The 14,113-nt window shown below is 52.6% G+C and overlaps 6 protein-coding genes across 6 annotated transcripts; 3 read left to right on the top strand and 3 right to left on the bottom strand.

The window, feature by feature from the left end:
• Positions 1-19: 19 nt before the first annotated feature.
• J4E85_000716 (uncharacterized protein) lies at positions 20-2,500 on the top strand (the record flags this gene model as incomplete). Its single annotated transcript, XM_051465006.1, has 8 exons — positions 20-110; positions 160-502; positions 554-678; positions 728-1,093; positions 1,142-1,224; positions 1,272-1,542; positions 1,589-1,620; positions 1,667-2,500. 8 exons carry the CDS (start codon positions 20-22, stop codon positions 2,498-2,500), a joined length of 2,145 nt encoding a protein of 714 aa, XP_051331527.1.
• Positions 2,501-4,085: 1,585 nt separating this feature from the next.
• On the bottom strand, positions 4,086-4,758 carry J4E85_000715 (uncharacterized protein; the record flags this gene model as incomplete). Its single annotated transcript, XM_051465005.1, has 3 exons — positions 4,086-4,114; positions 4,481-4,667; positions 4,732-4,758. The coding sequence occupies 3 exons, from the start codon at positions 4,756-4,758 to the stop codon at positions 4,086-4,088; spliced, it is 243 nt and encodes an 80-aa protein (XP_051331526.1).
• A 1,730-nt stretch (positions 4,759-6,488) lies between these two features.
• J4E85_000714 (uncharacterized protein) lies at positions 6,489-7,236 on the bottom strand (the record flags this gene model as incomplete). Its single annotated transcript, XM_051465004.1, has 2 exons — positions 6,489-7,125; positions 7,187-7,236. The coding sequence occupies 2 exons, from the start codon at positions 7,234-7,236 to the stop codon at positions 6,489-6,491; spliced, it is 687 nt and encodes a 228-aa protein (XP_051331525.1).
• Positions 7,237-7,681: 445 nt separating this feature from the next.
• J4E85_000713 (uncharacterized protein) lies at positions 7,682-9,250 on the bottom strand (the record flags this gene model as incomplete). Its single annotated transcript, XM_051465003.1, has 5 exons — positions 7,682-7,704; positions 7,754-8,815; positions 8,867-8,886; positions 8,941-9,035; positions 9,215-9,250. The coding sequence occupies 5 exons, from the start codon at positions 9,248-9,250 to the stop codon at positions 7,682-7,684; spliced, it is 1,236 nt and encodes a 411-aa protein (XP_051331524.1).
• Positions 9,251-9,729: 479 nt separating this feature from the next.
• J4E85_000712 (uncharacterized protein) lies at positions 9,730-11,491 on the top strand (the record flags this gene model as incomplete). The annotated part of the gene is made up of 3 exons (XM_051465002.1): positions 9,730-10,003; positions 10,054-10,877; positions 11,069-11,491. 3 exons carry the CDS (start codon positions 9,730-9,732, stop codon positions 11,489-11,491), a joined length of 1,521 nt encoding a protein of 506 aa, XP_051331523.1.
• A 389-nt stretch (positions 11,492-11,880) lies between these two features.
• Positions 11,881-13,864, top strand: J4E85_000711 (uncharacterized protein; the record flags this gene model as incomplete). Its single annotated transcript, XM_051465001.1, has 5 exons — positions 11,881-11,928; positions 11,977-12,031; positions 12,090-12,361; positions 12,438-13,712; positions 13,769-13,864. The coding sequence occupies 5 exons, from the start codon at positions 11,881-11,883 to the stop codon at positions 13,862-13,864; spliced, it is 1,746 nt and encodes a 581-aa protein (XP_051331522.1).
• Positions 13,865-14,113: the final 249 nt, after the last annotated feature.

Genomic DNA, 14,113 nt, shown 5'->3' with positions numbered 1-14,113 from the left:
CGGCCATCATCCCGACAGCATGGCGAGCCCACGAGACGATGCAGCGGAGAACCCCTTCCTTAGTCCAGCGGATGGACGCAGCATGAGGAGCTTCACCGCCGACTCCAAAAGTAAGGCGACCCCCCTGATTTGTCTGCGTGAAATGCTCAATCTGGTTAGATAGCTCGAGGAGCATGCTACCACTTTTGTACACCCAAGGCCTACTTGAACCACAACGAAGTGGATATTCAATAACACTACTATTGACGTCATTATACTCGACTTTATGTTCGGCCTTGTTCTTCATCGTCGCCTTGATACAGCCAAAATATGGACATGTCGTATCAGCACGTGGGCGATTTTCCCCTTCCTCGGCGGCGCTATTGACGGCTTTCATCGCCAAGACTGTCGAGCTGTCATTCGTGATGGTATTCTTGGCATTCATAGGGCAGGTCCTGTCGCGAAGAGCTATTCAGCAGAAAGGCATCAATCTGGCTAGTGTCTCGATGCGATCCTGGATTCTGTAAGTTGACAGCGTTTCGGGCCAGCGCTCACGTTGGCTGATCTTGGAAAGTCAACCAGGGAAATTATTCAGCGGGTGGCACAGCGTCAGGGTCGCTGGCTTCAGTGTATTGGGAGTACTCTCACTGATTACGGCCATTCTCTCTCTACTATATACAACCGCTGCAGGTGCTCTTGGTATGTCAGTACCCTTGGTCTTCTATCACGAGTCGCTAACACATCTCAGTGCAACCACAGCTACGCCTCCCGCCCTGGGAGCATCAAATGCTTGCTGGTCAAGTAGATGGCGACTTCTCCAGCACCTTGAAAGCTGATAGGACTTGTCTCACTGCCTGGCCTGATGTCGGCGACACACAATGGGGCGGTAGCACATGTCTTGCCATGAAGTGGTCTTCGCTCTGTGGCCGCAACTTTATCAAATATATGTCCGCATGGGACGATCAAGCAGCTGCAACAAACCCTGCTTGGATGTCTGAGCGCCTTCTGGAACGAAAGCCGATCAGTGCGTCGCTAGACAACAACGTCACTGTCACTACCGCGTGGCTTGATGATCATGATGTCGCTACTGAGTCTGAAAAGGCAGGCAGGATAAGTACGTGGCCGAAGTTCCCTCTGATCCTACGCCACTAACCTGGTATAGTCAACAACATCACTATAGCCGTCCCCCACCGTGGGATACCGGCAGCAGCTCGCAATGTCCAGAATGACTTATTGCAGCCAGAAGTAGGTAGATCATACATGCCAGATTCATACCATACTAATCTTTTCAGGATCTGCATGATGGTGGCTCATACTCTATCCACGCTTCAGTCGCCAGCTTCGCACTCAACGCACTTTGTGTCAATGCCAAAGAGGAAGAGCTCGCTCCACTCATATATACCAATTGGCCCAATGCAATTCCCATGGAAGAAGGCTCGAAGTCGGTCAACTGGTGGCCCATTCTAGGATTTCCAGAGGGTACCAACACGAACAACAAAACGGTGCTTGACGATGTGTTTGGATGGAAGGACGAGACTGAAGATCACTCGCGTGCTAGACCAAGTTAGTCCAGTCCTCTGCATGGATGATATGTACTAACGTCACATAGTCTTTCTCAAGTACCCGAAAGCAGGAAACACGGTAAGTGGGACTGTCCCAATCGGAAGACGATAGACTAATTGGGTAGATCGCAAACCACACTCAAGTACCCTACGAGCTCGGCGACCGACCAGAAGTCTACCTGCTCGGCAAAGCACCCGACAACACAACCAAAGACTACTTCCTCTGCTCCATGAAAGCCGGCATCACGACTTCCTGCACTACACGCTACAACGCATCATCCGGCGGCCAAAGCCTCGAAGCCGTCTGCGACGACGCAAACGGAAAGCACAGCGACGACTCCGCCATCCAACCCCTCCGTTCCACCGACGACAGAACAGCGCTAGTCGGCTGGCGCGACCTAGGCTTCAACCTCCTCAACTCCCTCAGTCTAAACAACGGAGTCTTCGACGGCGACGCCTCAACAGCACGCATATTCACCCAACTCCAACTCACAGAGCCCAAACTTAACAAGACCTTACCGAGTCCAGCAGAAGCACTCCTAAGCATGACAACATGCACCGTCCTCGACCTAACCCAAAACTTCCCCTTCCAACCCTTCTCCCCCACCTCCGCCGACGACTTCAACACCCCCCAAATGCAGTACTTCAACGCTTCCGTCCGTGTAGCACAGTATATGTCCGGCGGCGAAAAGAGCTACCAAAAAGCGCTCCTTGTTGTCCTCGCTCTCACACTGCTCATCAACATCTTCATCCTGATCTACTTCGCCGTGCTGCTGCGCATCAAACTCATCACGGATCTGTGCGAGCCGCTTGTGCTGTTTGTCCTTGGATACCATTCTCCGCCGTCGGATGGCCTGTTCCAGGGGAGGCCGCAGGAGGGGCCGCAGAAGAGGGATATGCAGGTTGATTGGATTGTTAAGAGGAAGGGGGAGCAGTTGGTTGTTGTGGGGATGGGGTAGCGGGATGGGGATATGGAGGGAGCGGGGAGGGGGAGAGGGGGGGTTGGGGGGTGGTTTAGGATGAGGAGGAGAGGGGGAGGGGGAGAGGAAGATAGAGAAGAGGGGTCGCCGGAGGGGCTTAGGCCGTGATGGATGGGGATGCGAAGATAGCTACGTTACAATTATTTTCCGAGACTTACGCTCCATCAAAGGCTTCTCCCTACTGACTGGCGATTTGGTGGTGGCTGTTCGAGGCTAATGAACTTTAAAAACGGCCCCCACGATTTGGCGAATGTGGCTGAGCGCAAGCGTGTTCTCATCAAGTTTAACCGCCGCTGGCGAACGTTATTGTGTTTACTTCCTATCACCGCCTCCTCCCCATGTTGTAGGTGTCTAATATCCACGTTCGCACAGTTTGAGCTTTTCGACGCAGATCTGAGAAAGTGGTGTTTTACTCATGGTTGCACCTGCCGCATCCCGACGACCAGTCTTGCTATCATTCGCTTATGCTCAGACTGCAGCCTAATCTCACTCCACGCTGGCCATTGAACCCTCTCAAAACCACGTCAACGAAGGATAGAGGGCGCCCTTCACTCAGACTCGGGCCTGATCTTGATTCAGGCTCGTCATTGAGATTCCACAACCTTATCAAACCACGGCGATCGAAGCCACGATCGAAGCCATCTCCACGAGATTCCGAACCCGATAGCAAACTCTTGCCTTCATCTTTTCCCCGGACAACACAGCAATATTGTATCACTCTCACGCGTCTATCGAAATGTCGGAAACCTCCCCCGACTACTCCCAAATCAGCGGTTTCTACGGCCCTGGCACATGGGCAGCATGGGCAATTACTCTATTTGCCTCATGGATACCTCTTTGGCGAGACGACTACAAGTACAATCTTCACTACCACAGTTACGCTCTGTACACAAATTGGGCCGCTATAGATCTTTTACGCCAGATGTGGCGAGCTGATCGAAACCGGGGTTTTCGGGATATGGAAGACGCCCAGTTGCAGAGCCTCTTCGCGGCTTTAGCGGTAGTACGGGTCGGCATCTTACATGCATCTATGCAAATCGAAAAATGCTGTTCAGCGGAGAAGGACCAGGGTACCGGCACCGAGAGCGATATCCGACATCGCATTCGGTGCATCAGCAAGGGCCTGCTATTACCTCTTTTTATCAACTTTTTGGTTTGGCCATTCTTTCACAACACTATGGTCGGTCATGGTACACTATTTGGTATGCTATTTACAGTAGTGGCTATAATGGTCGGATCTGTCGTGATGATCCAAATCACGCCACTCGATTATGATGATGGCCAGGATCATTCGTTTTCTTTCACCGCCTTGCTGTTTCCGATGCTTGTTAACTTCCCACTTTGGGGTACTTTCAACAGTGATGTAGTGGTGAAGAAATCGTGCTCCGTCATTCCGTGTGCACCACAGGCAATTGGAGAATGGGATCAAGCTTTTTCCTTAGTCGTCGCTTTGTTCTTTTTCTTTTACGAGTTTGGGGATCGGTTGGTTCAAAAAATGCGGGCATTCTGGCGACGGGCAGTGGGGTAGCTGAACCAAACGCTCAATTGAAACACTACAATGTATTCACTTCTCTGATAGCGAAGCACGGTAGACTTGGTTACGCGAACGAAATGAGCAATATGAACAGCTCGTGATACGAAGATGAGAAGACATGATGGTTTTCATTCAACACTGGTTTTGGTGCGAACACCTCATATCTACTACCGACGGATACGCAGCCATTCTTCTGAAAGGTATGTTCGACCTCGGTACCCTCTACATCTAGCAAGGAATATAAATAGTACAATAAGAAGTCGACACGCTCACCGTCCCAGGATCCCTGCTACTAGTAACTACACCTTGAGTCTCCGCCCCATTATAGTTAACCGAGCAAATCTCAAAGTGATTGCTCGCGCTATTGTACGCAGTGTGGAACGTAACATCGCCCAGGGTATGGCAATCTCCTGCAGAGACGGTACTGGTAGCGCCATTGAAGTTTTCCACGTCGGCATCGTGGTTGTAGTAGACAATGTCGTTGTTGACGTCGTAGCAGTAGAGTGTTCCGCTAGTTATATCGACAGGTGTTTGGTAGTAGCTGCCGCCGCCGTAGGTGTGCGAGGCTTGAGCTTCGACTTTGCAGCGGGTTACGCCGTCGTCTTGGCGGAGCTGGGGGAAGGTTAGTAGGATGAGTTTGCAAGGGTGTCGCCTTGTGTTGAGAAGTGACACTTACGGCGAGGTTGTTGGTGGGTGCAGCCATGGTGGTGGTGATGGCGGTTGCGAGTAGCATCGCAAGTGAGTTTGCTGAGAATCTGGGCTCGAGTAAGCGATGGGTACACTCTAGACCTTGCATGGACAACGTACTGCATGATGGCGGTTTTCGTGTGTTGGTTTGTCGTAGCTGATATACTTGATCGTGTGGTTGTATTGGAGAGTGATACAATCTTGCTGTGAGATGCTTCATCAATTCGCGGTCGAGCACCTCCTTTTATAGCTGGCCGTGAAGCCAGCATTGCTCGAAATCGACGATCGATCAGACCTTTTCATCTCATATTATGCCACCTACGTCTTTCTTCCCCGTGAAACCCACTTTCCCCATAAAATGCAGCATATGTGATCTACACGGAGTATGCTTCTCCGTCGAGGGATCAAGTGGATATTTCACACCGTCGACCTCGCGGGTCCAATGAGCATTGCCCTTTACAAAAGACGTGTATGGATGAAGCCTGAGATGGAAGGTACGAAAGGTTCAACTCGTCAGAGTGCACTTGACGTGGTAACGTGCAAGGAGATCTACATCTAGTGACATACTTCAATCTGCAAGGCCACCTACTAATCCAAGATCGCCAGTCGTTCTAATGTACCACTCAAGTATTCGGTACAGCACGTGGTCATTCCTCAACCCAATGCTTGGTCCATGTTCAGTTTCGCCAGTAAAGGCCAGTGTGGTGCGGCCCATGTACACCCGTTGATCATGATGGTCGTTTTGGGAAAGCAACAAGCATCTTACGAGCAACACAAGCTTTCTAGACCAAGAAGTTCAGTATAGTCCGTTGCGCAATTGGTCTGCTTCGTACATTCCCTCCCGACATTGGTTCCGCGAGTATACGGTCGTATAGAAGGGATTACCCGCTATTGCCGTTAGCATGCAGAAGATGGCTGCATCCGACGCTAACATGCAGTCCTACACCCTCTAGAGAGTTGTGGGTATGAGAAGGATCGCCGTTTGGAAAAGCGGCCTTCATGTCCGCGGCATAGCCTCTTGTACCTAGGTAGTTTTGACTTTTCCATCGTAGCCTGGAAAGTAGTGCACGTAGCGTTACGTTTAGCAAATGAATTGACCCAGATATATGGACAAACATACGGGTTGGGAGAACTGGTAGCTAGCTTCTTCAAAAGTATACACTGTTGTCTGATAAACGTTCCGAAGAAATCGAGCACCAAACAGTTCGAGTTCATTGCCCAGGAATGGACGTAGAGCACCAGACATGCTTCGAAGAGACCAGGAGCATTTGGAGTAAGGAATATAGCACCGGGATAAATTCCGCGATACATCGGGTAGAATCTAGCAAGGCTATCTTCGGGATCATGTACCCACATATTCGCATAACTATCTCGTTCGAGCCTAGCAGACCTAGTATAGCGCCAAACGGGTCGAATCGGATACGGGATACGCTGATCTGATGTACCCAGGTACTTTCCAGATGATTAGTATGGTGATCACTGACCAGTGACGTACCTCGCTGCATCGTGGTTACTTTGATACTCGGATCGTTCAAGGATGGCAATGACGTTCCCTCACCACACCTTACGCGAAGCAGCCGAGCGCCTGACAACTTCCGAAATACATCTGCACCCATCCAATCAGGTCCTCTCGAATCAGAAGTATCGTCAACATAGAAACTTCACTATACCATGGAGACATCTGTAGATTGGCAAGACTAGGAAGAAGAACATTAATTCCGTTTCAGTAGTAACAACCACACACCCTCACGCACACTCCTTAGCAACCTGCCCAAGCACCTTCTCATACTCCGCCACACTCTTCGCCCCCACAAGCGTAAAGTCCCTCTTCCTGCCCTCGAAAATAACATACGGCACACTATCCACCCCATTCCCGGCTTGTTCCATTATTGCCGCTTTCGTCTCTCTCAACTCCTCATCATTATCTTCTACCACCCTCTTCGCTTCCTCTTCACCCAGCCCAGCTGCCATGCACGCCTTAACCAACGTTTCGCTACTCGAAGGATGCGCGCGCTGCTCAAAATACTGCGTATACAGCTCCTTCACAGCTTCCAACGCAGCCCCATCCCCTTTATTACTCTGCAACCACTGCAACACACGATGCGCATGTAACGTATTCGCGACCACCCCACCCCCAAAATCAAACTCGATCCCCTCTTGTTTACCCAAATCACGCATCACATTCATATACTTCTCCATCCGGTCTTCGCTGCCGTCGTACTTTTCGTTCTTGTACCATTCGTATTTGTTGACGCCTTCTTGGTTGGCGTCGGGGTAGAGTTGGTAAGGGGCTAGTTTGAGGGTGAATGTTGCTGGGGAAGAGGGGTTGGTGGTGCGGTAGGCGGAGAGGGCTTTGGTGAGGCGGATGAAGGCTAGGTATGTCCTGTGAGAGAGTGAGGAGTTGGTTAAAGTGTTGGTGTGGCGCGGAGGGTGGGTGGATGTACCAGGGGCATATTGTGTCGAGCGTGAAGGTGATTGTTGATTCGTAGGGCATGATGGATGTAGCATACAAAAGGACTTGGGTTTGGTCGCTGTTCGATTCGAAGAAGTCCGCGGCCTGGAAGAATTACTCTAAGACACCCTGAAGATGTTCGCGAGGTTGCAGGGGTTCCACTGCTCCATGTCTCCGGCACACGTCATGCGGGGTGCGACGGAAAGATCACCGCCTACTGCACGCTAGTCCACTCCAACAGCGTATGCTAGCAACCCCAAATACGAACAGGAGCTTTGCGACATGGAAATACTCAAATTGAAATGGACGGTACCCAGAATAGGATTGAAGATTAGTCTGAACAATGCAAATACATGTGCTGATCGCTTAAATCTAGCACGGAAGTCTAACGTAAACCCCGAACGATGCTGTAAACGCAACACTGGCGACACATTCTTCAACATGTGTGGCCTCGTAACCGCAAGGTGGGAGATGGGGGACTGAATCCCTAATTCAGTTTGACGTAGTTTCCTGAAATCTGATCAGTATATTCCCTCCCCACACGAATGAAAGTACGTACCTGGAAATTGTCCCTGCTTCCCCCGTACCTTTCCAATCCACCACTCGTTATCGTTCTGCGTTCTCGAAACGATTTCTATGACGTCGCCAGTCAGGAAACTTAGGTCACCTTCCGCTTGCGCCTCGTAGTCGTAGAGAGCCGTAACGGTTTCGGTCGCCGGAACACCGCTGAGACGTGATGGCTTCGGCTTTGGCGGTGGAGGCGCGCCCTTGGCTTTGGCAGCAGAGCCCCATGAGCCTGCTGATAGCGTCGGGGACTTGACATCTCCAGTAGCTGCAGAAGGCCCAGCAGAGTAGGGTGGAGGAGGCGTTTCCGTCTCTTCCGATATTGAACTTCGGCCTGCCTTGGCTTCCAGAGCTTTCGTTGCGTATTTTGACTGGCCTGGACGTGCACCAGCGACACGAGCCCCTCCTGTAGTCTTGAACTTCACGATGGAGATCTTCTCCGCTTCCTCTTGTGTGTCGCCACGCTTCTTCTGGTAAGCAGCCTCGATGTCCAGAGTAAGGTCGAAGTAGCCGATGTCGAGCCGTTGCATGCGCTCGTGCAGTGTGTAGAAGACGTTCAGTTGCATGTAATAGAAAGACTGGAATAGAGGCTTGATGAACTCTCTTTCCAGCGTGAACAGCTTTGGTAGCTCGTCCTTGAGCAGATCATTGAAGTAGTTGTAGTCCTGCGTAGCCTGTTCCACATCGTTCTCGGCCTTGTACATGGCCTTCTCGTCCTTTAGAGTCTTGTCCTTCTTCTCTTCGAGCTTTTTGTATGCGGCGCGATGTCTGTCATAGTCGAGTTGCTTGTGGTCGCGCTTGGCGGCGATCTTTCGTACGGCCTTGATGATGACTAGCAGCTCGTCCGCCGGGCGAATAACCCGGGACTCTATCATCTCGAGTTCGGGCTTGAGTGTTTCTTGCAGTTCCCTGACCACTGTCTCGTACTGTTCGCATGCTTCTATGCCTGCTGTGTTGCCTTCGTCGAGGAATGAATCGGGATCTGACATTCGGCCGGAGATGGGCTTGTAGATTTCGGCGATCGCTTTCGAGAACTCCATCTGATGTGAGAGCATGCCTGCGAAGTGGGTTAGGCGGAATCGCGTGGGGCTGGATGTTGTTTACGCACCATTTATGGCTTCGAAGTACCTGTCGCATGTTAGCCAGGGTCGCAACTAGGACTGTGTCGCAACAGGCGCATACTTCTTGGACTCATCATGGAGCTTCTTGGTCTCCTTCTCCAGCTCCTGAAAGCGGCGTTCGGCATCGGTGTAAATGGGGTCCTTGGTGATTTCGCCCTACACGCTCTGTTAGCAAGGCCCAACGTACTCGGAAGCAGGCGCGTAGAGGGGAGAGCCCCTGGAGGCCTTCGCAGAACACGTACGAGGTTGAATCTTTGCTTGAAGGTTTGGGGCGCCTAAACCATCATGTTAGCACGTGTTGATGCCCGAAGGCCGTGTGAGGGCGCCTGTCGTACCCGGGTGACGGTCTTTGTTAGGCCTTTCCAACTCATGGTGGGGGTAAGTCTGTAAGTCTGCTGGGAATTGATACACAGTAGGGATCAGGAGGCGCCGTGGAGACTGCAGATGTAAGCCAGCAGGAAGCAGCCGAACGATGCGGGCGCCGGCGTGGCTGCTAGAATCGTCGATGACGTCGCCTGTGGCTATGCCAGCCAACTGCCCACGGCTGCCGGATGTCGCGGAGCGCCGAGAGCGAAAACGAGCACGAGTGCAATTACTTCACGCCAAGAGTGAATGATCCGCTGCGGCTAGTGCACGAGAAACCCAGGGCCAAAAGCTGAGGACAGCGCGCGGTCGCGTGAACGACTATCTTGTCGTGCAGGCAAACAATGAACCATGCATGACGAGTGGACGATGTGGCCGTGAACGCTGGGGGCCCATTTAGTAAGCAGATCCGTGCGCTAAAACTTCATAGCTTCTAATACCTCGGGAGGCAATTTGCTCTCCCAACCCCAACACTCCAATTCTCACCATGTCCAACATTGCACCCACCGTCGCGAGGCAGGCCCTGCGCATTGCCTCTCGTCGATACCCTTCATCTGCTTTTTCCCGTGTCTCGAGCATCCGCCGTCACTATGTCTCAGAGTCCAAGCCCGCGCAGGCGACCGTCTCCAACGCCTCCCATCTCGACTCAGCCATCAAGAAGGAGCAGCGGAGTTTCCTCAACGAGACGGGAGAAAGAGCAGAGGATGCGACCATGCCAACAACAGGCATGAGCGCTGATGCCATGATGAGTCCGACTGCTGGTAGGCCAGAATTCACGCCACCCCGCTTTCCGCGAAGCTGACAATTTCAGGCATACTCAAGCAAGCAACCGTCATGGATCAGGGCTCACGGCCTATCTACCTAGACATGCAAGCTACGACCCCAATGGATCCACGAGTAGTAGACAAGATGATGCCATACATGACCGGCATGTACGGTAACCCCCATTCGCGAACCCACGCGTACGGTTGGGAGACCGACAAGGCCGTAGAGGATGCCCGCGCGCACATCGCCAACCTCATTGGTGCAGACCCCAAGGAGATCATCTTCACCAGCGGTGCGACCGAGAGTAACAACATGAGTATCAAGGGCGTAGCTCGCTTCTTTGGGCGTAGCGGCAAGAAGAAGCACATCATCACAGCACAGACCGAGCACAAGTGTGTGCTTGACAGCTGTAGACATTTGCAAGATGAGGGCTTCTCCGTCACTTACCTGCCAGTAGGAAACAACGGCCTGATCGACATGGCTCAGCTCGAGGCCGCTATGCGACCCGATACCGCCATTGTCAGTATCATGACTGTCAACAACGAGATCGGTGTTGTACAACCCGTTGAAGAGATCGGAAAGCTCTGCCGGTCGAAGAAGATCTTCTTCCACACCGACGCGGCGCAGGCTGTCGGCAAGATCCCAATCGACGTCAACAAGATGCATGTCGACTTGATGTCGATATCAGGCCACAAGATCTACGGTCCCAAGGGCGTCGGCGCATGTTACGTGCGAAGACGGCCTAGGGTCAGGCTCGACCCCATCATCAGCGGCGGTGGTCAAGAGCGAGGACTGCGAAGTGGCACACTAGCACCTCCTCTTGCCATCGGTATGGGCGAAGCCGCACGGATCTGCAAAGAGGAGATGGAGGTACGTACTCTCTTCCTTTACTATCACGAACACTATGATTATTTGCTTTATACATGCATGGCTTTCAGAGCGTTAGGCGACTTCGGTCGTCGACGCGCCATGTTGACACATGTGCAGGGGTTATGAGTTCCTTAACACACATTGTTTTGGTCACAACAGTTTTCTGTTCGGACAACGCTGACAATGGCTAGTATGACACCAAGCGCATCTCTGCGCTGTCGAACCGTCTCCTCGAAGGCCTGCTATCGCTTGAGCACACCACACTCAACGGCGACAGGGAGCGACACTACCCCGGCTGTGTCAATGTTTCATTCGCCTACGTCGAGGGTGAGTCACTTCTCATGGCGCTGAAAGACATTGCCCTGTCTTCGGGTAGCGCTTGCACATCGGCGTCGCTCGAACCCAGTTACGTCCTGCGGGCACTTGGCAGCAGTGACGAGAGCGCGCACAGCAGTATCCGCTTCGGTATCGGACGCTACACTACAGACTCAGAAATCGACTACGTCTTGAAGGCTGTCAAGGAGCGCGTTACCTTCCTCCGCGAGTTGAGCCCACTGTGGGAACTCGTGCAGGAGGGTGTCGACCTCAACACGATCGAATGGAGTCAGCATTGAGCGAAGTAGTTGTTTGATACCCCGGCGGAACTTGTATAATATAATGACGTACATTCTTTGGCAACAATGCCCACGCTCGTTGTAGCGGTTACGAGAAACACGATTACATAGCAATGTACCATACGCAATAGCTCTACATGATGAAATGTATTGAGCATGTACACACACTCTGGCAGATCCCCCCATGTGCGACGTGAATGTGATGCATGCGCAGAATGTCTCAGTGAAAGTCTGAGCGCCAGCCTACGTACGGCACGGCAACTATGTGTAGCATAGAGGGGCAAGGCGTTGGGCATTGCCAAGGTGTTGAGGGGTTCACCTTGGGAGAGGTGAGGACCGTGCTCCATTGGCCATCGTCTAACTTGGTGCTATCATCGATCAGTTACAACATGGCCAGCGAGAAAGTCCTCAACTGGCTGTACAGCGTTCTCGTCAATGTAATTCCGCTCGCCGCAATACATACCGTATGCGCTAACAAGTTCCAGGAATACTCCGACGTAAATCGCACATATCACGACGCGGCCGAGGCACTGTCCAACTGTACGTCACATGCGTCGCAGCTTCACGACAGCTATACTAACTTTACACCAACATCCAGACCCGTCGCTTTCACCAAAGACGGAACCATATACGTACGAGAATGGCTCATCGGCGCTTCTCTTGCTTCTCAGCGGCACGCTGCCGGTCACGTTTCGCGGCGCAACATACGGCTTCCCGGTAGCGATATGGGTGCCTCAGTCGTACCCCCGAGAACCACCCATTGTATACGTCACGCCAGCGCAGGACATGGTGCTAAGACCCGGACAACACGTGAGCACCGATGGCAGGATATACCACCCGTACCTGGCACAATGGGCGAAGTACTGGGATGTGAGTACCGCATGCGCTTGGAAAGCTGCTGAGCGAAATGCTCAATCTTAGGTCACGGCAGCTGATGTGTGCGCAGAAATCTACACTGTTCGACTTTCTAGCCGTGCTAAGAGGCGTCTTTGCGAAAGAGCCACCCGTGCGATCGCGGCAACAACAGCCGCAATACAATGCGCCGCAGCAGCAAGCACCCCCTCCAGTACCCCCGCCGCCAGCCGAATGGGGCCGCTCAGTACACGGCACTCCAGGCGCATCCTCGTCCCCGGCTCCATCGAACCAAGCACCCGCGCCCCCTCCAAAGCCGCCGAAGCCACATGAACAAAACCGCTCCACGCCCCAGACACCACACGACCGATACTCGCAACCCCCTCCTCTGCCACCCCACCCTCCACAACATGCGCAGTCGCAGCAGTCGTACCAGCAATCTCAGGGCAGTAGATACGATGCGCCGCAGAGGTGGCAGCCGCAGCCTTCAGGTCCACCATACGCGCCCAATCGACAGAGTGGCTATGGTCAAGGCCCAGCGACTTCAGGCTCGGGTCCTCAACACCCGCAAATGCACGCGCATGGTTACCCTCCACAGTCATTACAGAACGGCAGCCCTGTGAGCCCCATGACGCCAAATGGTCAACGAACGGCTGCCCAGTTCTCGACATCAGGGCCCCCACAGCCCCCTAACTTCCAGCAAGCACAACAGTACCAGGGCCCACCACCCCAGCAGCAGTATGGGCAACCTCCACCACAACCACAGCAGTATCGACAGCCGCCACAGGGTTACCCGCCACAACAACAGGCTCCTTTCCAGCAATACCCACATGCACCGCCTCATCAAGCGCCACCAGCTCCAAAACCCCCAATCGATCTTCTCGATGACTCGCTGGAAGTCACATTACCGTCACAGTCTGGCAACCAAGTTCCATTACCAGTACCACCTGTTCCACCAAACCCTGAGAAGGACGCACTTCTCCGGGCCTTGAGCCAAACGCTGGTATCGCAAATCCGACAAACAGTTTCCTCCAACATGGCTGCGGTAGCACCACTCCGCGCGCAACAAGCTGCCTTACAGACTGCATACTCCCGGTTACAGTCGGAACTGGGCGAACTGCAGCAGCTTGACGCGGCGCTTGCGTCGAACGAACAAGTATTGAAGGGTGCCATGGTAGAAGCAGACCGAGTCATGGAGGATGCGCGGAGAAGAAAAGCACCCGATGTGGATGATGTCCTAGTGGCACCGACAATAGTCGGAGGGCAGCTCTACACTCTTGCTGCGGAAGAGAAGGGCATTGCAGACGCATTGTTTGTACTGGGTAGAGCTTTGGACAAAGGGCGGGTCAGTACAGAAGTCTTCGTCAAGGTAAGTGCATCTTCTGCGACTTCATTCTTGTTGGAACATGGCTAACATGATTACAGCAAACTCGAAGTCTTGCTCGAGAACAGTTTTTGAAGAAGGCACTGATCAAGAAGATTGCTAAAGGCATGGCACTAGATGAGTACCAGATGCGTTAAACTCAGTTCCGCAAACTCTCAATCAAATGCATCCAAAGGAGTCATGATACTCTATCATGCTATGTGCTGAGCTTTATTCCAGGTTCTTTCTCTCCGGTGACTGACAATCGTGATGTGGAGGCTGGCTGCCGACCTGTGCATATTGTCGATGTGTTTCGTCACGAGATACACTGGCCAACAAGAAGAATTATGCTGATAGGGGTATTTGATTATTATTAAGATGTTACGCTACGTTCGCTACACTACGCT

This window comes from Alternaria conjuncta (assembly GCF_024043145.1).
Source record: "Alternaria conjuncta strain BMP 0040 chromosome Unknown scaffold_1, whole genome shotgun sequence".
In the NCBI taxonomy this organism is placed as follows: domain Eukaryota; kingdom Fungi; phylum Ascomycota; class Dothideomycetes; order Pleosporales; family Pleosporaceae; genus Alternaria; species Alternaria conjuncta.
This window is presented reverse-complemented; position numbering and strand designations above follow the sequence as displayed.